The 27,357-nt window shown below is 45.2% G+C and overlaps 1 protein-coding gene across 5 annotated transcripts in view; it reads right to left on the reverse strand.

The window, feature by feature from the left end:
• tjap1 (tight junction associated protein 1 (peripheral)) overlaps positions 1–27,357 on the reverse strand; it is an 84,553-nt gene that overhangs the window by 13,607 nt on the left and 43,589 nt on the right. For all 5 annotated transcript variants that reach the window (XM_087984477.1, XM_043687366.2, XM_043687365.2 and 2 more), the window contains 2 exons: positions 8,705–8,866; positions 2,771–2,837 (listed from right to left, as the gene is read on the reverse strand). In XM_087984477.1, coding sequence (XP_087840603.1) covers positions 2,771–2,837; positions 8,705–8,799 — 162 coding nt within the window. In that variant the 5' untranslated portion in view covers positions 8,800–8,866. The remainder of the gene's footprint in view (positions 1–2,770; positions 2,838–8,704; positions 8,867–27,357) is intronic.

Genomic DNA, 27,357 nt, shown 5'->3' on the forward strand with positions numbered 1-27,357 from the left:
GCACTGAAGGAGGGTTAACAAGACAAGGCATTACATGACGAATTGTGGGACCTGAGACTGTCCCAGTCGTCAGAAGGACCTTGGTGGGCATTTCCATAGATCCCTAAAACTGGTAGGGTAGTCAGGTCAAGTGCCAAACAAGGTATTTGGAAAACTTGGCCTCAGAAGTCAAGGCACAGAGTACCAGAGTAATCAGGCTGTGCTGGAATTGTATAAAAAGCTTGTAAGACCACAACTGGAGTCCTGTGTGCTGTCTGGGTTGCCTTATTACAGAGAAATGGTGATTGTCCTGGAGAAGGGAGCTGAGGGGATTTGCCAAGATGCTGCCTGAGCTGGTGAGTCTGAGTGAAGGATTCCATTGGCTGGGGTTATTTCCCTTGTGGCAGTGAAGGTTGATCAGGGATCTGACAGTCAAGTATAAGGCGATCACCATGTCTTTTCATTCCTGCCCATTTTAAAATAGTGAGCTAAAATGAAAACAAACTGTTTTAAACTGGGTGTTTGAGAAAGCAAGTCACCTGACCCCAGTGACCAGCATCACTTCTAACTGGGCCAAAAGCTGTAAGATGGGCTTTAATGCAGTCAGATGTTTGTTGACCAGTGCAGGCATGATGGATTGAATGGCTCTCCTTTTGCTGTAAAGGTCTCAGAGAATGACAGGGTTCCCTGCTTTGTCATCTGAATGAGTCAATAAGGATCAGAAGCACTGACACTGGCTACACTACTAAGGCAGAGAAGATATGGAGAACCTTTGGAAATCACTGCTTCAGCCTTCCCTGCAGTATTCCAGCCAATTCTAGATGTCCCTGTGTTATTGTCATTAGAATTAGACCCAGGTAATGTTCTGGGAACATGGGTTCAAATTCCACCACACCAGATTGTGGAATTGGAGTTCAATAAACAAACCTGGAATTCAGAGCCCAGTGATGACCATGTAATTATTATCAGGAAAATCTAACGTAACCAATGTCCCTTCGGAAAGGAAATCTGTCATCCTTACCTGGTCTGGCCTACATGTGACTCCAGACCCACAGCAATGAGGCTGATTTTTAATTGCCTTCTGAACAACTCGGGATGGATCAGAAATGGTGGCTGAAGCTGCAACATCCAAATCCCATGAAGGACACACCCTTTTGTAAAGATGGGACGGTACAGTAAAGAATCACAAGGATGACCCCAGAGATGAAAGATTTCAGTTCAAGGACTGACCAGAGAAAACCAGACCGTTCCCTTTGGAGAAGAAACCTGATTAAGATGTTCCAAGGAGATCAAGATAAACCGCTCCCACTTGGGGGAGGGTCAAAACCCAGAGCCGCTGCCTGAAAGGAGGCCGATTCAACTGTGATTTTGAAAGAGAATTGCAGAGTTGCAGGGAAAAGGCATGGAACATGGAATAGTATGTTGCTAGGAAACTTCAGTAAATGAATCACAAGGAAATGGAAGGATACGCTAAAAGTCTGGGAGGAGATCGATCGAATGGGAAGAGGTAGATGGAGCATATTACCAGTACAGCAAAGTTAGACCAAATCTCACATTTCTGTGCTGTACATTTGGGATAACCTCTTAAATTGGACATGTATTTGAAGGGCACAAGTCAGGACTGAAGATGCTGGAGATTAGAGTCAAGAGTGTGGTGCTGGAAAAGCACAGCGGGTCAGGCAGCATCCTAGAAGGAGACTCGACATTTCAGGCAAAAGCCCTTCATCAGGAATTTGAAGGGGACTAGTTTTCCAAGTCATGGGAATGGATGGGGATGACAAAGTAGACAAATCTAGCACAACTGACAGGCCAAGTAGCCTCCTGCCATGCAGTAAAAGTCTGTGGTATTTTAGGACACCCTGCTACTGTGAAAGGCACAATTATAAAAACAAGTCTCTCTTTTCTCTTTAAACTGGTCTCAGAGGATCATGAACACATTTGGAGATCTGGGATACTACACATGCAATCTACTAAACAACACAAAACCTGTACATCATCAATAAACTCAAATAATTCTCTGATACCTTGTTTACATCAACTTTTTAAACATTCCCTTACACAAAGCATTCTGTTCAGGCAATGTCAAAATGTCAACGTAAGAACTAGGAGCAGGAGTGGGCCATTTGCTCTTTCGAGCCCAGGCCCCCATTCAGTAAGATCATGGCTGATCTTAGTTGGATAAGCACATGGATGATGATGGGATAGTGTAGGGGGATGAGCTTAGAATAGTTCACAGGTAGATGCAACATCGAGGGCCGAAGGGCCTGTTCTACGCTGTATTGTTCTATGTTCTATGATCTTTTCATTGACTCAGCTCCACTTCCCCACCCTCTCACTGTATCCCTTAATTCCTTTATTGTTAAAAAGTGTCTTAGCTTTAAGAATGTTTACCGAGTAGAGTCCTTCATGAACCCATGCTGCGTCTGCTCAACACAAAATAGCCATTCAATGCCTCAGCGATTTCATCATATCTCGTAACTAAATCCCCCTTTCTCATCCTCTAAAGGACCACTCTTTTTCGTTTTATATAAATGGAAAAGAAATTTAGGATATCAGACTGGCATTACATCACAAAACAATATAAATTCATTCACATGATAGAGACTAAGTGACTAACAATAGTGAGTTGCATTGCACATTCAAAGTTACATACACTAGTATACGTACGCACTTCTGTTGGTTAGACCAACCTGGCATCAAACACAGTCACTGCTATGCAATAGCTGTATGTTCTGAAAACCAAAGACTGGTACCCCTACAGATAGTGAACTGCATTAACATGGTTACTCACCAGGGCATGCAACTTGTCCTCCAGCTCTTGGTTAGCTCGCTGTGATGCAGTGTAGCTATTCTGCAATCTACATGGGCAGAGGAAAGAATCCCCATCAGATTTTACAGTGAATCATTGACAAACAGGGATCCCATGTCGAGAATCCAGCATCCTGGAGATCCGGGCTGTGTGCAGTTTGGAGTTCCCACCGGTTAACAAGCAGCTGAGTGGATGGAGGAAACAGAGGGTTGAGGATACACTGTAGTGGGCTCAGCTCTGAGGAAATGAACTAGAAAACCACACAGTCTTTCAGAAAAACAATTTGGAGTTCAGTGCTCAAGTGTTAAGCAGTTCTGGAGGACACAAACTTAAGATTTTGGGCAAAAGCTGCAGGGAGAGACGCGAGGAAGAACGTTGTAAGACAGCCAGTGGAAATACCCTGGAATCACTGTTTTTAAATGCTCTGGATGTGAAGATAAAGGGGGATATCAGATGGACAGTTCAGGGAAGTAGACCATAGACAGATAAACATGCTTGGAAATGGAAACTGACTGGATAGCTCTAACAATGCCCAGCCTGCAAATATCCAACTATCCTTTCACAGGACACAGTGATGGCTGGCTAACTAGCCAGGAATACCTGCCCATCTCTAGTTACCCTGGGGAAGGTGTGGTAAGCTGCCTTCAAGGATTTTGACCCAGCAACAGTGAAGGAACAGCAATATGCTTCCAAATCAGGATGGTGAGTGGCTTAGAGGGGAACTTGCAGATGATGGTGTTCCTATGTATCTGCTGCCCTTGTCCTTCAAGATGGAAGTGATTGTGGGCTTGGAAAGTGCTGTCTAAGCAGCGTTACGGAGTTTCTGCAGTGCACTATATAGTTAGTACACACATTGCTGTTAGTCAGCATCAAATGTAGAGGAAGTGGATGTATGTGGATGTGGTACCAAATGGCTGGCTTATTCTGGATGGTGTGAAGCTTGTTGCTGTTCAGGAAGTGGGGAGTATTCCATCACACTCTCCTACATGGAGGACAGGCTTTGGGGAGTAAGGAGGGGAATACTGATTGCAGGATCCATAGTCCCTGATCTGCTCTCATAGCCAGTGTATTTATATAGCTGGTACAGGTTCAGTTTCTGATCAATAGTAACACACAGGAGGTTGATTGTGGGTGATTTGATGACAATAATGCCACTGAGTATCAAGAGGTGATGGTTAGATTGGATTTTGTTGGAGGCAGTCATTAGCTGCCATTTGTCTGGTGTGAACATTACTTGACAATTGTCAGCCGAAAGTGAGATACCGCCCAGGTCTTGCTGCATTTGGACATGCTTTGCTTCATAACTCTAAAATCTCCCCCAGCTCGGAATCATCGCAAATGACACTGAACATTGTACAATCATCAATGAGCATCCCCACTTCTGACCCAGAAGGATTCTGGGTAATCCAAAATGGAGGATGGGAAAAATTTATGGCTGTAACAGGCTGCTCCTTGCTTGAGGTATTTTAGGTTTGGGGGTGATTTCCTCAAACTCCAGGAGCAGCAATTACTGTTTTATACGCTGTTGCAATTAGAGTCTTAGAGATGTTCAGCATGGAAACAGACCTTTCGGTCCAACCCGTCCATGCTGACCAACATCCCAACCCAATCTAGTCCCACCTGCCAGCACCCGGCCCATATCCCTCCAAACCCTTCCTATTCATATACCCATCCAAATGCCTCTTAAATGTTGCAATTGTACCAGCCTCCACTACATCCTCTGGCAGCTCATTCCATACACGTACCACCCTCTGTGTGAAAAAGTTGCCCCTGAGGTCTTTTCACTATCTTTCCCCTCTCATCCTAAACCTATGCCCTCTAGTTCTAGACTCCCCTGCCCCAGGGAAAAGACTTTGCCTATTTATCCTATCCATGCCCATCATGATTTTATAAACCTCTGTAAAGTCACCCCTCAGCTTCTGACACTCCAGGGACACCCCAGTCTGTTCAACCTCTCCCGATAGCTCAAATCCTCCAACCCTGGCAACATCCTTGTAAATCTTTTCTGAACCCTTTCAAGTTTCACAACATCTTTCCGATAGGAAGGAGACCAGCATTGCACGCAATATTCCAACAGTGGCCTATCCAATGTCCTGTACAGCCACAACATGACCTCCCAACTCCTGTACTCAATACTCTGATCAATAAAGGAAAGCATACCAAATGCCTTCTTCACTATCCTATCTACCTGCGATTCCACTTTCAAAGAGCTATGAACCTGCACTTTAAGGTCTCTTTGTTCTGCAACACTCCCTAGGAGCTTACCATTAAGTGTATAAGTCCTGCTAAGATTTGCTTTCCCAAAGTGCAGCACCTCACATTGATCAGAGTTAAACTCCATCTGCCACTTCTCAGCCCATTGGCCCATCTGATTAAGATCCTGTTGTAATCTGAGGTAACCCTCTTTGCTGTCTACGACACCTCCAATTTTGGTGTCATCTGCAAACTTACTAATAGTACCTCTTATGCTCACATCCAAATCATTTATATAAATGAAGAAAAGTAGTGGACCCAGCACCGATTCTTGTGGCACTCCACTGATCACAGGCCTTCAGTCTGAAAAACAACCCTCCACCACCACCCTTTGAGCCAGTTCTGTATCCAAAAGGCTAGTTCTCCCTGTATTCTGTGAGATCTAACCTTGCTAATCAGTCTCCCATGGGGAACCTTGTCGAACGCCTTACTGAAGTCCATATAGATCACATCAACCTCTCTGCCCTCATCAATCCTCTGTTATTTCTTCAAAAAAAACTCAATCAAGTTTGCGAGACATGATTTCCCATGCACAAAGCCATGTTGATTATGCCTAATCAGTCCTTGTCTTTCCAAATACATGTACTTCCTGTCCCTCAGGATTCCCTCCAACAACTTGCCCACCACCGACTTCAGGCTCACCGGTCTGTAGTTCCCTGGCTTGTCCTTATCACCCTTCTTAAACAGTGGCACCATGTTAGCTAACCTCCAGTCTTCCGGCACCTCACCTGTAACTATCGATGATACAAATATCTTAGTAAGAGGCCCACCAATCACTTCCCTAGCTTCCAACAGAGTTCTAGGGTACACCAGATCAGGTCCTGGGGATTTATCCACTTTTATGCATTTCAAGACATCCAGCACTTCCTCCTCTGTAATCTGGACATTTTTCAAGATGTCACCATCTATTTCCCTGCATTCTGTGTCTTTCAAGTCCTTCTCCACATTAAATACTGATGCAAAATACTCATTTAGTATCTCCCCCATTTTCTGTGGCTCCACACAAAGGCCGCTTTGCTGATCTTTGAGGGGCCCTATTCTTTCCCTAGTTACCCTTTTGTCCTTAATATATTTGTAAAAATCCTTTGGATTCTCCTTAATTCTATTTGCCAAAGCTATCTCATGACCCCTTTTTGCCCTCCTGATTTCCCTCTTAAGTATACTCCTGCTTTCTTTACACTCCTCTAAGGATTCACTCGATCTATCCTGTCTATACCTGACATATGCTTCCTTCTTTTTCTTAACCAAACCCTCAATTTCTTTAGTCATCCAGCATTTTCTATACCTACCAGCCTTCCCTTGCACCCTAATAGGAATATACTGTCTCTGGATTCTTGTTATCTCATTTCTAAAGGCTTCCCATTTTCTAGCCGTCCCTTTACCATCTGCCCCCACTCAGCTTTTGAAAGGCCCCAAAGTGCTCCCCCACTGACACCTCAGTCACCTGCCCTGCCTTATTTCCCAGTTGTCTTGTACACACTGAACAAATTCCTCTCCATCTAAACCCTTAACTCTATGGCAGTCCCAGTCTATGTTTGTACCTCAGACTAGAGAGTCCCCTAAGACAATCGATCACTTGGCACCCAACGTACCTCTCATTACATTATAGCCAGTCTGAATACCAGAAACTTGGCTGTTTGTGCTATGTTCCCTTGAGAATCCATCACCCCCTACATTCTCCAAAACAGCATACTTGTTTGAAATGGGTATAGCCACAGAAGACTCCTGCACTACCTTACCTTTCTCTATGTGACTGTATCTGAGACATCCCCCCTTCCCCTTTCCTATAACTGCCATCCATTACATCCCCATGCTCTTGTAAATTCCTTTAACTGCCTCGCCAACCCATCCATTCGATCTGATAGGATTCGCAACCAATGGCATTTTTTGCAGTTATAATCCTCAGTAACCCGTAGACTCTCGCTAAACTCCCACATCCGACAAGAAGAGCATATCACTTGACTAAGGGCCATTTTTGCTTCTTTCAATCTACAGACCCAGAAAATAGCACTGTCTTATTCCTCTGCAAAACATTGCTCTGGGTTAAATGAATACTTATTGCTTATATTTTAAGTTTAATCAAGAGTCATATCTCAATAAAACATATAATCAAGAAAGAACCCACTCTACTCACTACTGCAAACTTACTGTAAGGCCACGCTTAAATATTCACTTATCTGTTTCTGTGCTGTGACCTCTCCCAAACTGGTTCCTCCAAGATTAGTTGTGAATTTCACTGCTTGTTAATTTTCCCAGGTGCACTCCGATGTCCAGCGATACATGAATTCAAACAGCAAAGGCAGTAACTGCGCAGGTTCACTGCTCTGACAGTGTCTTTCGCATTCTCTCTCTCCTGCACTGACCTCACCATGTGCTTCCTTTGTCTGCTCTTCTCCCTTTTAAAACTGCTGTTGTTTTGACTTTTTTTTCTCTACAAAGTTCCAAAACAATGCAACTGCAAATAAAACAGTAATTGCTGCTCCTGGAAATCGAGGAAATCACCTCCAGCACCTAAAATACCTCAAAAAAGGAGCAGCTGTTACAGCCAGAAAATTTTCCCGTCCTCCATGTTCGATTACACAGAATCCTTGGAACGTGGAGAAAAAAAATCAAAATCACAGCACTTTTAAAAGATAAAGGCAGCGAGCACCTGGTCTGTCAGGGAGAGAGAGAAAGAAACCCACACTGCTAACTGACACAGCAGTGAATCAATTCGCAGTTACTGCCTTTGCTGTTTGAATTCATTATCGCCGAACATCGGAGTGTGTTTCGGAAAACTGAACAAACAGCAAAATTCCCAACTGATCTTGGAGGAACCTGTCTGGGAGAGGTCACAGCACAGAAACAGGTAAGTAAATAGTTTTAAGTGTAGCCTTGCTGTAAGGCTACAACAGGGAGTAGAGTGGGTTCTTTCTTGATTATATTTTTTATTGGGATCTGTCTCTTGATTAAATTTTAAAAATATAAGCCATCAAAATGAGGTTAGCCTGGAGCAGTGTTTTGTAGAGCAATAAGATGGTGCTATTTTCCGGGTCTGTAGATTGGAAGGAGCAAGATGGCCTTTAGTAGCGTGATATGCTCTTCTCGTCGACGTGAGAGTTTCGGGAGAGTTTAAGGGTTACTGAAGGTTATATCTCCAATAAATGTAGTTGGTTGTGAATCCTATCATATCGAATGGATCGGCAGTTCGAGGCAATGAGGAATTTACAAGAGCTGAGGAATTTACATGTGATGGATGGCAGTTATAGGCAGGGAGAAAAGGTAATTAGATTTTTTTAGTGGAGTTACTTTAACAAGATCAGGCTGGTTACACAGACGATCCAATTTGTTGGTAATTAAAGGGATGTTTGCAGCAGCTTCACTCAATATGTTTTGCATTGCATTTTTGTCGTCCTGTATTATAACACCCACCTGCAATCTTGTTGAGACTTGATCCTCAGACATACTGTTTCAAATGGAAAACATCTACCTTTTACTACTCTCAGCTCTGCAGTACTCATTCACACCCCTTAACCTAACATAAAAAAACAACACATTGTTCAACAGCAGAAGTCTGAACAACAAACAATCACACTGACATTGCTCATGGTGTGGATTTGATCCGAGATACGTACAGAGCAGTGAGTGAAAAGTTATACAAAGACATTGGGTGAAGCTGCTGACCTGCGGAACTTGTCCTTCAGTTTGTCCATCTCTTCTCTGGCATGGCTCAGCTCTGCTTCAAGGTAATGGCGACTTGATTCAAAATCCCTTTCCATTATCTCCAATTGGTTTGTGCTGACAGTCAGCTTCTCACGCAGATCCTGATTCTGCTGCTGTAATTGTCTGTTTTTAAACAAAGATTAAAGAGCATTCAAGGGATGTACTTGAAAATATTGACTTAAGAGGCACTGCTTCTCAGAATAACAGCAGAACACTATTCATTTGGGGGGAGAGCAAGCAAGCAAGTGAGCAGTTCAATGGACATGGCATGAAGGGAACTTGGCCAACCTGAAATATGGTGCAGACTCAAAGGTAAGTAATCAGAGGCAAGCTTGGGATTTTTCTGAGGATGAAAATGGGATGGGGAAAGAAGGTTACAGGCATTGACCAAGGCCTCTGTGAACTGCAAGTTGCACATATACACATTGAAACAAACCAAATTCACTACTACTTTGTAGACGCTGCATTGATTACTGGAGATCATTATTCAAATTCCACATACAGCACAAAAACAGACCCCTCAGTGCACACTGACCATGTTCCCAAACTAAACTAGTCCTAACTGCCTGTGCGTGGTCCATATCCCTCCCAACCTTTCCTATTCATGAACTTAGCCAAATGTCTTTTAAACATTGTAACTTTCCCTGCATCCTCCAATTCCTCTGACAGTTCAGTCCACACACTAATCAAAAAATGTTGACCTTCATGTCCTTTATAAAGCTTTCTCCTCTCACCTTAAAAGAAAAATTCCCCTCGTTTTGAACTCTCCTACCTTACAGGAAACATCTTTGTTATTCACCCTGGGTAATCCAAGATGGAGGACGGCAAGAATTTCTGGCTGTAACAGCTGCTCCTTTTTTTTGAGGTATTTTAGGTGTTGGAGGTGATTTCCTCGAATCGAAGGAGCAGCAATTACTGTTTTATTTGCTGTTGCATTGTTTTGGAACTTTGGAAAAAAAAAGTCAAAACAACAGCAGTTTTAAAAGGGAGAAGAGCAGACAAAGGAAGCACATGGTGAGGTCAGTGCAGGAGAGAGAGAGAGAGAGAGAGAGAGAGAGAGAAAAAGAACTTGCACAGTTACTGCCTTTGCTGTTTGAATTCGTGTATCGCTGGACATCGGAGTGCATCTGGGAAAACTAACTAACAGTGAAATTCACAACTAATCTTGGAGGAACTGTTGGACGAAGTTCACAGCACAGAATCAGATAAGCTAATCGTTGTTTTTAAGTGTAGCCTACAGAGAATCTGCAGTAGGGAGTAGAGTAGGTTCTTTCTTCAGGATATGTTTTTGGAGAAATGTCTCTTGATTAAACTTAAAATATATGTCATAACTATTCATTTAACCTGGGGCAGTGTTTTGTAGAGGAATAAGACGGTGTTATTTTCTGGGTCTGTAGATTGTGAAGGAGCAAAAATGGCCTTTAGTACAGTGGTATGTACTTCATGTCAGATGTGGGAGTTTAAAGAGAGTTTACTGCGGATTATATTTGTCATAAATGCTGCTGGCTGCGAATCTTATCAGATCAAATGGATCGGTTCGAGAGACAGTTAGAAGCGATGAGGAATTTGCAACAGCAACAGTATGTGATGGATGGCAGTTATAGGAAGGGGGAAAGTCTCAGATAGAGTCATATAGAAAGGTTAACTCCAGGAAGGGTAAGACGGGTAGGCAGCTGGTGCAGGAGTCTTTTGTGGATATACCCATTTCAAACAGGTATGTTGTTTTGGAAAATGTAGGGGTGATGGATTCTCAGGGGAATGTAGCACAAACAGCCAAGTTTCTGGTATTGAGACTGGCTCGAATGCAACGAGGAGTACGTCGGGTTCCAAGAGACCAATTGTCTTAGGGGATTCTCTAGTCCAAGGTACAGACAGACGTTTCTGTGGCCAGCAGCGAAAAAGCAGAATGGTGTGTTGTTTCCCTGGTGCCAGGATCAAGGATGTCTCAGAGACGGTGCTGAATGTTCTCACGGGGGAGAGGGGCCAGCAAGAGGTCATTGTCTACTTTGGAACCAACGACATAGGAAGGGTAAAAGTTGGGATTCTGAAGGGAGTTAGGTAGAAATTTAAAAAGGAGGTCCTCCAGAGGAGTAATATTTGGATTACTCCCAGTGCTATGAGCTAGTGAGAGCAGAAATAGGAGGATAGAGCAGATGAATGCATGGCTGAGGAGCTGGTGTATGGGAGAAGGATTCATATTTTTGCATCATTAGAAGCTGTTTTGGGGTAGAGGTGACCTGTACAAGAAGGACGGATTGCACCTAAATCGGAAGAGGACTAATATACTGGCTGGGAGGTTTGCTAGAGCTGCTTGGGAGGATTTAAACTAGTAAGGTGGGGTGGGTGGGACCCAGGGAGATAGTGAGGAAAGAGATTGATCTGAGACGTGTACAGTTGAGAACAGAAGTGAGTCAAACAGTCAGGGCAGGCAGGGATAAGGTAGGACTAATAAATTAAACTGCATTTATTTCAATGCAAGGGGCCTAGCAGGGAAGGCAGATGAACTCATGGCATGGTTAGGAACATGGGACTGGGATATCATAGCAATTACAGAAACATGGCTGAGGGGTGGATAGGACTGGCAGCTTATTGTTCCAGGATACAAATGCTACAGGAAGGACAGAAAGGGAGGCAAGAGGGGAGGGGGAGTGGCATTTTTGATAAGGGATAGCATTACAACTGTGCTGAGGGAGGATTTTCCTAGAAATCCAGGGAAGTTATTTGGGTGGAACTGAGAAGTAAGAAAGAGATGATCACCTTATTGTGATTATATTATAGACCCCCTAATAGTCAGAGGAAATTTGAGAAACAAACTTGTAAGGAGATCTCAACTATCTGTAAGAATAATAGGGTGGTTATGGTAGGGGATTTTAACTTTCCAAACATAGACTGGGACTGCCATAGTGTTAAGGGTTTAGATGGAGAGGGATTTGTTAAGTTTGTACAAGACAATTTTCTGATTCAGTATGTGGATGTACCCACGCGAGAAGATGCCAAACTTGACTTACTCTTGGGAAATAAGACAGGGCAGGTGACTGAGGTGTCAGTGGGGGAGCACTTTGGGGCCAGTGACCATAATTCTATTAGATTTAAAATAGTGATGAAAAGGATAGACCAGATCTAAAAGTTGAAGTTCTAAATTGGAGAAAGGCCAATTTTGACGGTATTGGGCAAGCACTTTCGAAAGCTGATTGGGGGCAGATGTTTGCAGGTAAAGGGACGGCTGGAAAATGGGAAGCCTTTAGAAATGAGATAATAAGAATCCAGAGAAAGTATATTCCTGTCAGGGTGAAAGGAAAGGCTGGTAGGTATAGGGAATGCTGGATGACTAAATAAATTGAGGGTTTGGTTAAGAAAAAGAAGGAAGTATATGTCAGGTATAGACAGGATAGATTGAGTGAATCCTTAGAAGCGTATAAAGGAAGTAGGAGTATACTTAAGAGGGGAATCAGGAGGGCAAAACGGGGACATGAGATAGCTTTGGCAAATAGAATTAAGGAGAATCCAAAGGGTTTTTACAAATATATTAAGGATAAAAGGGTAACTAGGGAGAGAATAGGGCCCCTCAAAGATCAGCAAGGTGGCCTTTGTGTGGAGCCACAGAAAATGGGGGATATACTAAATGAATATTTTGCATCAGTATTTACTGTGGAAAAAGATATGGAAGATATAGACTGTAGGGAAATAGATGGTGACATCTTGCAAAATGTCCAGATTACAGAGGAGGAAGTGCTGGATGTCTTGAAAGGGTTAAAAGTGGATAAATCCCCAGGACCTGATCAGGTGTACCCGAGAACTCTGTGGGAAGCTAGAGAAGTGATTGTTGGGCCTCTTGCTGAGATATTTGTATCATCGATAGTTACAGGTGAGGTGTCGGAAGACTGGAGGTTGGCAAACGTGGTGCCACTGTTTAAGAAGGGTGGTAAAGACAAGCTAAGGAACTATAGACCGGTGAGCCTGACCTCGGTGGCGGGCAAGTTGTTGGAGGGAATCCTGAGGGACAGGATGCACATGTTTTTGGAAAGGCAAGGACTGATTAGGGACAGTCAACATGGCTTTGTGCATGGGAAATCATGTCTCACCAACTTGATTGAGTTTTTTGAAGAAGTAACAAAGAGGATTGATGAGGGCAGAGAGGTTGATGTGATCCAAATGGACTTCAGTAAGGCGTTCGACAATGTTCCCCATGGGAGACTGATTAGCAAGGTTAGATCTCACTGAATACAGGGAGAACTAGACATTTGGATACAGAACTGGCTCAAAGGTAGAAGACATAGGGTGGTGTGGAGGGTTGTTTTTCAGACTGAAGGCCTGTGACCAGTGAGTGCCACAAGGATCGATGCTGGGTCGTCTACTTTTTGCCATTTACGTAAATGATTTGGATGCGAGCATAAGGGCTACAGTTCGTAAGTTTGCAGATGACACCAAAATTGGAGGTGCAGTGGACAGCGAAGAGGATTACCTCAGATTACAACAGGATCTTGACCAGATGGGACAATGGGCTAAGAAGTGGCTGATGGAGTTTAATTCAGATAAATGCGAGGTGCTGCATTTTGGGAAAGCAAATCTTAGCAGGACTTATACACTTAATGGTAACGTCCAAGGGAGTGTTGCTGAACAAAGAGACCTTGGAGAATAGGTTCATAGCTTCTTTAAGTGGAGACGCAGGTGGATAGGATATGAAGAAGGCGTTTGGTATGTTTTCCTTTATTGGTCAGAGTAATGAGTACAGGAGTTGGGAGGTCATGTTGTGGCTGTACAGGACATTGGTTAGGCCACTGTTGGAATATTGCGTGCAATTCTGGTCTCCTTCCTATCAGAAAGATGTTGTGAAACTTGAAAGGGTTCAGAAAAGATTTACAAGGATGTTGCCAGGGTTGGAGGATTTGAGTTATAGGGAGAGGCTGAACAGCCTAGGGCTGTTTTCCTTGGAGTGTCGGAGGCTGAGTGGTGACCTTACAGAGGTTTACAAAATTATGCGGGGCATGGATAGGGTAAATAGGCAAAGTCTTTTCCCTGGGGTGGGAGAGTCCAGGACTAGAGAGCATAGGTTTAGGATGAGAGGGGAAAGATATAAAGAGACCTATGGGGCAACTTTTTCACACAGAGAGTGTTATGTGTATGGAATGAGCTGCCAGAAGAAGTGGTGGAGGCTGGTACAATTGCAACATTTAAGAGGCATTTAGATGGGTATATGAATAGGAAGGGTTTGGAGGGATATGGGCCAGGTGCTGGCAGGTGTTTAGTTGGGATCGGGTTGAGATATCTGGTTGGCATGGACGGGTTGGACCAAAGGGTTTGTTTCCATGCTGTACATCTCTATATGACTCTATGACCTTATCCATATTCATGATTTTATCAACCTCTCTGAGGTCACCCCTCAACCTCCTCCTCTCCAGTGAAAAAAATCCCAGGCTATTCTCATAATTTAAACCATCCTGTCCAGGCCATATCCTGGTAAATCTTTTCCAAACCCTCTCCATTTTAATAATATCCTGGCGATAGCAGCGTGACCAGAATTGTACACAGTCCTTCTAAACCGGCCTCACCAATGTCCTGTACAACCTCAACATGACGGCCCAACTCCAGTACTCAAGGCTCTGAGCAACAAAGGCAAGCACCTTCTTCACCACCCGTCCACCTGTGATGCAACATTCAAGAATTATTTACCTGAACTCCTACCTACAACACTACCGAGGGCCCAACCATTAACTGTAAGAATTGCCCTCGTTTGTATTGTCAAAATGCAATACCTTGCATTTATTCGTATTAAACTCCATCCGGCTCAGCCCATTGGTCAAGATCTCTGTCATCTTCGATAACCTTCTTCACTGTTCACTTTCCCACCAATTTTGGTGCCATCCACAAACTCACTAACCATGCCTCCTCTACCCTCATGCAAATTGTTTATGTAAATGACAAACAGAAGCAGACCCAGCACTGATCCCTGTGGAACACCATTGGTCACAGGCCTCTCGGCCCACAAAACACCGTTCCACCATCACCACCATTCTGTCTCCTACCATAAAGCCAATTTGTACCCAATTGGCAAACTCACTCTGGATCCCATGTGATCTAACTTTACTGATTAGTCTACCATGTGGAAACTTTTCAAAGAAATACAGAAAAATACAAACCATGAGTCGCATTTATTTTTCGGGTAAATAAGTAACAATTTGAACAGAGTATAATAGTTCAAGCTCAACAATGCAATCAAGCCAACAGCAGTTAGACAATGCGGACAATGTTTGCTTCATCTGGAAGGGTTTCAGGTTCAACTTCATTCACAAAAACTCAGACTTCTAACCAGAACCAAAAACAAGAGGGGTAGAATTGAAAAGAGAAGTCATGGCTGAGCTTGATTGAACCTTGCAGAGACTACACTAAGATCATAAAACATTCTAACCTTGAGATTGTAGCAAAGCTACTGGAGATGCTGCCAAAATGCTCTGGATATGGAGCGATATAATCTTCAAAGTTGGGGAGGGTGAGGTCTTTTTTCTCAAGGAATTCACAGCAGATATTTCTGGGGGAAGACTATTTTGGAAATTGGGGTCTTTTTAAAACCAAAAGTTTTTCGGATGCTTTATGTTTAGTCATGTCTTTGCAGCTTGTGTATTACAGCAATATCTGGACTTGTGCAAATATAAGGAGATCTCTGGTATATGAATACAGAGGAAAGGTTCAAAGGAGCACTGATTACACAAATCATATCAAAGTGTATACAGGGACGACACCACTCCTTATCAATGCAGTGCTTCAAAATGCAAGATTATTTTTCTTACAAGGAACAGGCAACAGGAAAGTGGACAATGGTCACCCTGGCAACATGGGAGAAAGAGAGCACTGTAGATGCTAGAGAACGGAGTCAAAGAGTGTGGTGCTGGAAAAGCACAGCCAGTCAGGCAGTATCCCAGGAGCAGGAGAATCGATGTTTCAAGCATAAGCTCTTCATCAGGAATGCATTCATCGCACACACTCATCACATTCCTGATCAAGAGCTTGCGCTGGAAACGTCGATTCTCCTGCTCCTGGGATGTTGCCTGACTGGCTGTGCTTTTCTAGCACCACACCTTTTGACTCATCCTGGCATCATGACTACCACGGCCATTGTCCTTGAGGGTTTAGACAGAGGGCTGGCATAGTATCAGTGGCCAGCCTCCAAAGGAAGGTCCATCACCCAGGGACTGTGAAGCAGGGCTGAGGGGTTTAAACGGAAAGAGGGTCTGGGGAAACAAACTATCACCTTGTTGGAAGATGACCCAGAGGACCCTTATATCAGTCAAAGGCAAAAACAAAGAGAAAGACACCACTTCAAAAGCACAGGCCCTGCGCCTCCATTCTGCAGGACTGTTTTGGGATTACTAACACATTCTCATCTGTCGTGACACAAAACTCCCCTGATCAAATTAACCGACTGACCACAACTAAACTTCTGCTTAACAAACTCAATAAATGGTTCAAAAAAAGACTAATAAACTCTGTTTTGTGCAAGAGCAGTTCATCAGGTGGGGAATCACACCAAGCATCAACTGACAGCAGTGAGCAGATGTTGACATGGGCAAGGGTTTGACCTTGAAGGTTACAGCAGGTCCCAGATGCACTGGCTCCCCACAGGATCCTGTGAAAGATTCAGCCCAACCACAACAAGCTCAGATTTGGAGAGGATTCCCCCAACCTTATCCTTGTTTCCCAGATGATTGAACAATGGGGATGTTTTTTCCCATTTTTATAATGCCATCTCTGGATGAATGTGTGTATGCACCTTTAAAGGGGATTTAGTTTAAGCTGGTGTCGTAATAGTTAATGGTTCATGTTGCTACTTGTTAAGAACAAAGTTTTCTCATCAGTTATTTTGTGTGTTTATTGAGGAAATCGAGTGGATCTGTTTTGTCTGAGATAATAGTAAAACAATTTCATCATCTTGGTGCCTCACTTGAATACCTCCATGTTTGGGAATTGAGTGGTGCAGTGTCATGGCCACTGCAGTCCTCTCTCAGTGTCATAACCTGCACATTCAATTGTTACTTTTGTCAGACAACTCAAGGCCTGTCATATTCATAAATATGAAGTTCTAATCTCTACTCAGCATGGGCTCTGTATTTTCAAAACAAATAGGAAGGTTCACGCAAAGATGGGCATGACACTCCCCAAAACGATTACCAGAAAATTGGCTCATGGTTTCTGTACCCACAAGGATCAACTGGTGTCTGAACTTGCTTCTGCAAAGTTATTAAAATATAAATATCTATGACTGGGGGACATTCCTTTTAAAACTGCTCGAGGAATTTAAACCAAATTAATCGGCATGCCATTCTGACTCTTTCTCTTCCCAAAGACTCAGCAGCAAACTCAATATTGAAGGACCTGGCCACCACTCCCCTCGCCAACTGCAGCACTGATTTCCAACTTGGAACCATTTGAATTGGCAGAAAGATCAATCATGGGACACATAATGATAACAGACTTCAGTCAAAAGCCAGCACTGCCCCCTCTCACAGCCCTGTGGTGTCTCGAGGGCACATGGACTTGCTTGATTCTTTCGTGGGAGGGGGGTGTCATTAACAAGGCCAATATGTGTAAATAGCCGGAGATGTGTTGCTGGAAAAGCGCAGCAGGTCAGGGAGCATCCAGGGAACAGGAGAATCGACGTTTCGGGCATAAGTCCTTCTTCAGGAATGAGGAAAGTTTGTCCAGCAGGCTAAGATAAAAGGTAGGGAGGAGGGACTTGGGGGAGGGGCGTCGGAAATGTGATAGGTGGAAAGAGGTCAAGGTGAGGGTGATAGGTCAGACTGGGGTGGGGGCGGAGAGGTCGGGAAGAAGATCTCAGGTTAGGAAGGCGGTGCTGAATTTGATGGATTTGACTGAGACAGGGTGGGGGGAGGAGAAATGAGGAAACTGGTGAAATCCGAGTTCATCCCTTGTGGTTGGAGGGTTCCTAGCCGGAAGATGAGGCGTTCTTCCTCCAACCGTCGTTTTGTTGTGGTCTGACGATGGAGGAGTCCAAAGACCTGCATATCCTTGGTGGAGTGGGAGGGGGAATTGAAATGTTGAGCTACAGGGTGGTTGGGTTGGTTGGTCCGGGTGTCCCAGAGGTGTTCTCTGAAACGCTCCGCAAGTAGCCGGCCTGTCTCCCCAATATAGAGGAGGCCACATCGGGTGCAGAGGATGCAATAGATGATATGTGTGGAGGTGCAGGTGAATCTGTGGCGGATATGGAAGTTTCCTTTGGGGCCTTGGAGGGAGGTGAGGGGGGAGGTGTGGGCGCAAGTCTTGCACCTCCTGCGGTTGCAGGGGAAGGTGCCGGGAGTGGAGGTTGGGTTGGTGGGGGGTGTGGATCTGACGAGGGAGTCACGGAGGGAGTGGTCTTTACGGAATGCTGATAGGGGAGGGGAGGGAAATATATCCTTGACTGAGACAGGGTGGGGGGAGGGGAAATGAGGAAACTGGTGAAATCCGAGTTCATCCCTTGTGGTTGGAGGGTTCCTAGCCGGAAGATGAGGCGTTCTTCCTCCAACCGTCGTTTTGTTGTGGTCTGACGTTGGAGGATGACTCCGCCGCATCTGCTCCCAGGAGGACCAGTTCCAAAAACGCACAACCCAGATGGCCTCCTTCTTCAAGGACCGCAATTTCCCCCCCGACGTGGTCGACGATGCCCTCCACCGCATCTCTTCCACTTCCCGCTCCTCCACCCTTGAACCCCGCCCCTCCAACCGCCACCAGGACAGAACCTCACTGGTCCTCACCTACCACCCCACCAATCTCCATGTACAGCACATCATCCGCCGTCATTTCCGCTACCTCCAAACGGACCCCACCACCAAGGATATATTTCCCTCCCCTCCCCTATCAGCATTCCGTAAAGACCACTCCCTCCGTGACTCCCTCGTCAGATCCACACCCCCCACCAACCCAACCTCCACTCCCGGCACCTTCCCCTGCAACCGCAGGAGGTGCAAGACTTGCGCCCACACCTCCCCCCTCACCTCCCTCCAAGGCCCCAAAGGAAACTTCCATAATCCGCCACAGATTCACCTGCACCTCCACACATATCATCTATTGCATCCTCTGCACCCGATGTGGCCTCCTCTATATTGGGGAGACAGGCCGGCTACTTGCGGAGCGTTTCAGAGAACACCTCTGGGACACCCGGACCAACCAACCCAACCACCCTGTAGCTCAACATTTCAATTCCCCCTCCCACTCCACCAAGGATATGCAGGTCTTTGGACTCCTCCATCGTCAGACCACAACAAAACGACGGTTGGAGGAAGAACGCCTCATCTTCCGGCTAGGAACCCTCCAACCACAAGGGATGAACTCGGATTTCACCAGTTTCCTCATTTCTCCTCCCCCCACCCTGTCTCAGTCAAATCCATCAAATTCAGCACCGCCTTCCTAACCTGAGATCTTCTTCCCGACCTCTCCGCCCCCATCCCAGTCTGACCTATCACCCTCACCTTGACCTCTTTCCACCTATCACATTTCCGACGCCCCTCCCCCAAGTCCCTCCTCCCTACCTTTTATCTTAGCCTGCTGGACAAACTTTCCTCATTCCTGAAGAAGGGCTTATGCCCGAAACGTCGATTCTCCTGTTCCCTGGATGCTGCCTGACCTGCTGAGCTTTTCCAGCAACACATCTCCGGCTCTGATCTCCAGCATCTGCAGACCTCACTTTCTCCCCAATATGTGTAAGTACAACAGTTGAAGGCAGCAGCTCAGTACCACCTTGCCCAGGGTATCTGAGGCAGCACGGTGGCTCAGTGGTTAGCACTGCTGCCTCACAGCACCAGGATCCCAGGTTCAATTCCTGCCTCAGGTGACTGACTGTGTGGAGTTTGCACATTCTCCCAGTGTCTGCGTGGGTTTCCTCTGGGTGCTCTGGTTTCCTCCCACAGTCCAAAAATGTGCAGGTCAGGTGAATTGGCCATGCTGAATTCTCCATAGCGTTAGGTACATTAGTCAGAGGCAAATGGGTTACTCTTCAGAGGGTTGGTGTGGACTGGTTGGGCTGAAGGGCCTGTTTCCACACTATAGGGAATCTAAAGAAAAATATGCTGAACCAGTCAGCAAAGCCTGTGCCAGATAAACAAATCAAAATATTACAAAGATCAGTCAGGATCAAGTCAGTCTGGAGACATAGAAGGGAACACCCTCCACCATGAAAGGAATGGGGCCTAACCCACTGGGAGAATCCCAATGGGAACACCCTCCACCATGAAAGGAATGGGGCCTAACCCACTGGGAGAATCCCAATGGGAACACCCTCCACCATGAAAGGAATGGGGCCTAATCCACTGGGAGAATCCCAACGGGAAAACCCTCCACCATGAATGAAATGGAGCCTAATCCACTGGGAGAATCCCAACGGGAACACCCTCCACCATGAAAGGAATGGGGCCTAACCCACTCGGAGAATCCCAATGGGAAAACCCTCCACCATGAAAGGAATGGGGCCTAACCCACTCGGAGAATCCCAACGGGAACATCCTGCACCATGAAAGGAATGGTGCCTAACCCACTGGGAGAATCCCGACGGGAACATCCCCCACCATGAAAGGAATGGCACCTAATACACTGGGACAATCCCAACGAGAACATCCTCCGCCACCAAAGGAATGGGGCCCAATCCACTGGGAGAATCCCGATGGAGAGAGGGGCAAATTATCTTCACATTCAAGGATTCTCTCGACAGAAACTGAGCCACAACTCCAGCCACAACCCTTAAACTTCCGGCCAGTTTAATCTTCAAAAAAAAAAAATCACAAAATAACCCAAATGGGTTGCAGCATGGTCTCTTAAATTCCTAACTTCTTCCCTTGATTTCCTTGTTGTTGTTCTGATCACCTAAATGCATGCACTGCCTTGAGATGTGTGCCCACGTTGGTTCAGAAAGCAAGTGTTGCTGTTGGATTTACATTTCAGGGGGTTGTGTAAATGAATGTTTATCTTTTCCTCTGATTTAAACTTGGCAAGAGAGCTTGTATTCTATTATTACAAGTTGCAATACTGGAAGGGCTTAAAATACTCCCTCAAAATATATATTTTGTTGCAACCAAGAGACAAGGGTAAAGGGGAACATTTATCCTGTCATCACCTCACCCTATCTTTAACCTTAGGAAGGCTACACATTGCAGGATCTCAGAAGTTTGTCCCAGAAAGTTTTGTGTAACTATCCAAGGTAGAGACGACTAATTCTGGAGGGCAATGGAAAGACGGCTCAGCTTGGTGGAGTTGAAGGATAAATGCCACAATGTGGTTGGAGTTGACCTCCAGTGGATGAGGGTCAGATCACACTAACATGGCATGACAGCAGATCCTCTGACACAAACAGGTTCGGGCAGCAGCAGGATAATGAGAGGTGCTATGTAGGTCAGCCATCATGTTATTGAATGGCCAAGTGTCCCACCCTTTACCACGTCACAAGATTTGAAGTTTCTAATGGATGCCAAACTCAGTAATATCAGATCAATTTTCCTACTGCTTGTGTTAAAAGCCAAGCTTAGAAATAATGTGCACATTGTTTTACAATGGCTAATTCAGAGAAATCCCAGGTGCCAGATGGACTTTAAGAAAGTGGATCTGATATAGTCAATGTCCTACTCTAAAGGCAAACAGCTTTAATAATTCACACTTTCTCCTCTATTTCAGGTACCTTATACCTCGCCTTCATTCATAAATGAGCAGGGAATTGGCTGAGTCGAATCAACAGCTGTGTCTAGACCCATCTGCACCCGAGAAGAGTTTGCTGCAGTTGTCAGGCACTGGCTGGGGAGCTGCACAAAAACATTTGCTGCTTGGTCTGAAACTCCCAGAGATGTTTGTGAAGACTGGAGCATTAATGGTCATATCACTGGCTGGGTAATTCAGAAATCCAGACAAATGGTCTAAGGACACAGTACAAATCGCCACTGAGGCAGCTTCTGAAACTGCATTTCAATTCAAAGATAAACACAAACAGTGAGCCTGACATTTACGGAAGGCCAGAGGGCCTGTCCCTGTTCGATATTGATCCATGTTCTATGGTTACTGCTGTATTCCCTTTCTCATTGCTGATTTATAAAAAGATGCTGAGATGAATTACAAGGATTTATTTTTGAATGTGTTACCACACACTTTCATGGTCACTACACCCTGAACCAGGACCTTCTGGAACAGAGAGAGGAACAAGATCAGTGCATTACAAGACACTTTCATTCTTTTGTAGAGTTTAAATAAAGATATGCTATTTAAAACTCAGCTCTGAAGCTTTCACATATAAATGAAACATTTTTTTCCCCTTTCGAAGGTCAGGGGAAGGTGGAAGCAGTGCCAAGAATAGAGATCCATCAGTTCCACAATATCATGTGAATCCAAATGTTTTACTTTGTAAGCGTAGTGAGTCACAATATCAAATTGGCAGCTAAATTACTACGATCAAAAGGATAATTAAATCAGTCAGCAACTGTAGAAAGTTGCTTTTAAATCATAAGCCTCATTAAATCATTAACACAGTCATTCCAGCAGCAGAGCTGAAGGAGATGTTAGTGCCCATGTCATCAGCAGCCATCTCACTTGTTGAAGATGACTCATGCTTGCAGAAGGCTGGCTGAGAGGTCTCAGGGTTGTCTGTGGATCCATGTCATTCTTATGGACTCTCCCACAGAGACATCAGCATCAAATGTTCGTTAATGGTTAATTTGAGCATATGTCTCTCCTTTGGTCAGGAGCACGTCACTGGGAACAGCTAGACACAGAATGCAGGGACAATTGGTGGCTGTAACCATGGTGATTCACCAAGCACTTCCTCTGGATCTGAGAGGGAATTTGGAACACTGCTCCAGATTTAAAATAAAACGATTAAGTTGCAGTAACAACAAACAAGTGAGTAACTGGTGAGGAGGGGTTGAAATTCTGAGGCTTCAAAAAAATGCAATTGGTGGAAAGAAAGTTCTCCGACCCTAATGTGTCTGGACCATTGTATGAAGAGAGTGGCTTCAATGGAAACAGGTCTGTGGTTGTTAGGTGAAAAACGTGCTTATTTCTGTCATGTCTTAGTACTTGCAAGGAAAGGAGAGTGGGAAACAGTGACAATAATATCAGGCGTTGCTGCATTAGGAAGGATCTCCTGTACCTAAATAACCAGAATCATACTTTTCAGAAGGCTGTATAAATATTAAGATTATGGAAAAGCATAAAAGTCTAACCTAATTCTCAAGTTCTTGCTCTCTAGGCCCAGGAGGAGAAGTGATAGGTAATTAAGGGTGGACAATTTGACATTCCCGCCTCCAGTTTCTCAAAGATCTATCCCACCCTGGCGATATTTTTCTACAACCTCTACCATCGGGGAGAAGGTACAGAAGCCTGAACACATGCACCAGCCGGTTTCGGAACAGTTTCTACGCAACTGTTATTAGAATACTGAATGGACTCACAAACTCGTAACATTCTCCTGTACCTGTGTTTTTGTTTTGGTTGCTGTTTACCTATTACTTACTATCCATGTTACTTAACTCTGTAATCTGCTTGTATTGCTCACAAAACAAAGCTTTTCACTGTGCCTCGGTGCATGTGACAATAAATTCAATTCAATTCAATTCAGTTCAATCTAATAGAAAATACTCCAAGGTAAGGCAGAAGGCATGGCAGGGGTGTTCAGCCATGTGGTATGTCCACTCTACAAGGTGAGAAAAATCGAGGTATGGTGACCCTCAGTTTAAACCACCACCAATCCACCCCCAGCCTCTCTCTCTCGCTCACTCTCTCCGTCTCTCTCTTTCTTGGAGAGAGCAGCCCGAAGGTGTGGGAACACTGCAGCACGGAGGGGGTCAGGAATGCTTCAGATGGCCCAGAGGAACACGTTGCAGTGTCACCCGATGCTGACAGCCAAACTCAGAGTTTCACAACTCAAGGCACAGTGACAACAACACAGACAAGCACGATAAAGACAGTGGTCACATCGCATGTTCGGAGCATGCAGAAAGTGGGAGAATGGGTGGTCAGTGTGAACACTGGCTATCTGTAGAGTCAGCCTTCCAGGGACGTTCAGGTTAGGTGGTCAGTGTGAACACTGGCTTTCTGTAGAATGAGCCTTCCAGGGACGTTCAGGTTGGGTGGTCAGTGTGAACACTGGCTAGCTGTAGAGTGAGCCTTCCAGGGACGTTCAGGTTGGGTGGTCAGTGTGAACACTGGCTAGCTGTAGAGTGAGCCTTCCAGGGACGTTCAGATTGGGTGGTCAGTGTGAACACTGGCTAGCTGTAGAGTGAGCCTTCCAGGGACGTTCAGGTTGGGTGGTCAGTGTGAACACTGGCTAGCTGTACAGTGAGCCTTCCAGGGACGTTCAGGTTGGGTGGTCAGTGTGAACATTGGCTAGCTGTAGAGTGAGCCTTCCAGGGACGTTCAGGTTGGGTGGTCAGTGTGAACACTGGCTCGCTGTAGAGTGAGCCTTCCAGGGACATTCAGGTTGGGTGGTCAGTGTGAACACTGGCTAGCTGTAGAGTGAGCCTTCCAGGGACGTTCAGGTTGGGTGGTCAGTGTGAACACTGGCTAGCTGTAGAGTGAGCCTTCCAGGGACGTTCAGGTTGGGTGGTCAGTGTGAACACTGGCTCGCTGTAGAGTGAGCCTTCCAGGGACGTTCAGGTTGGGTGGTCACTGTGAACACTAGCTAGCTGTAGAATGGTTCTGTATATTATTGCATTGCAATCATCAAACCGGTGTCAGTGGGTGCATCGAAGATTCCTTGGCATGTTGCAGTGATAATGGATATCAATGGTTGCTCATTACCTTGGATTGTGTTTGATGGTGTGACAGCTTCCTGTAGTTTCTGATGGACCTGCTCTGGAAGCTCCTTGAGTTTGCTGAAAATGCTGCAGGCCTGAAACATTTTGCCATCTCTATCAGAGGCTGCCTGACACCAGCCAAGCTGTGAGCCACAACAACAGCATGTGTTTCCAAGCCTTGCTCCTGACTCTGCACTAATACTGCTGTCCTGTCCTCCAGAACACAACACATTTAACCCACAAGAGGCTGGACTTTGGTCTGGAAAGGGAATGGTGAAAACAACAGAAAGTTTGCCCATCAAAAACAAACTCAGCTCAGACACCCCCCCCCCACAAGCCTATTGTTTGGACCAGCAAGCAATTTGACATGCAACCGTAAGCTGGAAGTTAACCAATCCTCCAGGTCCATCAGTGCTTCTGCACTAACATGGAATCAGCACAAAGTGCAAGAAACATCATTGGATCGAGACACATCTCTGGATGCTGTGGCATTCCAGTCAAAGATCACTCGCGATGATTTCAATGCCAGGGGTGAGGGACAACAACGTCCTTTACCTGACCACCAAAGGGACCACGGAAAGGGAAATTCCTATTTGAACAGGGTGTGCTCACTACCCGATGCACTGCCCAGGACCTGTAGTCAATAACACCATTTTCCACACAAAGCATAATTTCAGAAAATTCTCGATCAAAACACGGGCACTGAATCAATTCTGGGATTGTCCTGGAGTAATAATGCTGTGAGGTATCACACTGTCTCTTCCATGCAGAGACCAATCTCGATGTCAGTTACTTAGCAACTTGCTGCATACATTGACTTTTTAAAATTTTACATCCCAGACTTTTTCCACGCCTGGTACTGCCTTCACTCATAGCCCATTTGCCACAGTTCAATGTTTTTCCACACACTGACTGCAAGTGCATAAAGGCAAAAAAACTCAATGACTGGAATCCACTGTGCAATGACATTCATTAAAATTCCTTGCAGAACTCAAATGATTGTATCTAGGTCAATCAATAACGACAATAAACATCCAACTAAGCACTTCTGAAGTAAATAAAAGTCCACCCTGAGTGAGCCAATTTTATTTATTAGACAAAGTGAGTCAAGAGCTGGACAGATCCCTTGTAACTGCAGAGGCTGAGAATAGGGAATGGGCTAAGGTGGACACTGATCAGGAGGGATGCCTTCACTTCATGGGTGGGAAATCTCTGGAATTGTCCATACTATTCAATATCCCTCGACACAATTTGATAGTTGGTTTCCTAGAAATGAGCCAGACATGGCTAGTGCTTGGACAAGCTGCACAAACAAGCTCCACAGACTGGCAACAGCTGAAGGCGGTTCTCTTTCAGTCGGTTAAATTCGACTGTGCTGGCAGAGCGGGCAAATTCAACAGCTGGCTCACCGCCTTTCTCCATTTGCTGGGCAAGGTGCACAGATGAAACAGGAGAAAGTGAGGACTGCAGATGCTGGAGATCAGAGCTTAAAAATGTGCTGCTGGAAAAGCGCAGCAGGTCAGGCAGTATCAAAGGAACAGGAGAATCGACGTTTCGGGCATAAGCCCTTCTTCAGGAATGGTTTGATGGTGAGGTTGGGGCTGGTGCGGAGGAAGTGGAGGGCTGCACATTGCGAGGGTGAGAGGTTGGAGTGAGTGAGAGGGGTGGACAGGTTGAGGCGGTTAATGTCGCGGCGGCAGTTGGATATGAAGAGATCGAGGGCGGGTAAGAGGCCAGCACGGGGTGTCCAGGTGGATGGGGTGTGTTGGAGGCGTGAGAAGGGGTCGTCAGAGGGTGGGCAGGAGTCCTGGTTGAAGAAGAAGGCGCGGAGGCGAAGGCGGCAGAAGAATTGCTCGATGTCTCGCTGCGTGTTGAATTCGTTAATCTGAAGAAGGGCTTATGCCCGATTCCTGAAGAAGGGCTTATGCCCGAAACATCGATTCTCCTGTTCCTTTGATGCTGCCTGACCTGCTGCGCTTTTCCAGCAACACATTTTAAGCACAGATGAAACAGTATACTTCTCTCCTTCCGGCCATCTTCTGTTTTTCCAGCCAGAGCCAGTATGGATTACAGACAATGACACTACCTCCCACTCCCTGGCCAATTGCCCCCAAAAGCCTTCTTCAATCAACTTTGAAGAAGAAATAATCAAAAAATCCAAGAGATATTTTCTTTCCTGTTTTTGGTTGAAAGTGATTCTGCACAAGAACCACCTGCAAGAGGAAGACTGCATTTCCAACCACTTGAACTGCTGCCATGACAACAATGTCAAATTGAGCAGAGGCTGATTCCTCTGATTCATGGAGGGAACGGCTGGACTGTCCAAAAGGAGCAAGTAAATTTATAAAAGAGATTGCCTGGTCCCACATTCAGAGCTCATTTGTTCAGCAAGTAGGAACAGAAGAGCAGAGATAATCCTCTCATGCCTGTCCTGCGTTTCTATATCATGGTCTATCATCTATCACAGTGTCATTTCCCTCTGCTCTCTCCAGACCCCCTGAAATTAGGAGCTAGAAATCTAGTAACCTCTCTCTTGAAATTATTTGATGATTGAGCTTCCACAACTCTCGAGGACAGACAATTTCTAAGATTCACCACCCACAGAATGAAGATATTCCTTCTGATCAGAGTCCAAAATGCCTTATTCCCTACTGTAAGAATGTGGCCCTGGTTCTCAACCCCCTGCACCCAGCTAGAACATAGAACATTACAGCACAGTACAGGCCCTTTGGCCCTCTATGTTGCACTGACCAGTAGAACCAATGTGAAGCTTAAGTTAAAATTCACACGTCGAGAGGTTATAGTCCAACAGGGTTATTTGGAAGCACTAGCTTTCAGAGCGCTGCTCCTTCATCA

Source organism: Chiloscyllium plagiosum, unplaced genomic scaffold (assembly GCF_037043375.1).
Source record: "Chiloscyllium plagiosum isolate Xiang-an unplaced genomic scaffold, Cpla_swu_hap1 HiC_scaffold_3, whole genome shotgun sequence".
Lineage (NCBI taxonomy): Eukaryota > Metazoa > Chordata > Chondrichthyes > Orectolobiformes > Hemiscylliidae > Chiloscyllium > Chiloscyllium plagiosum.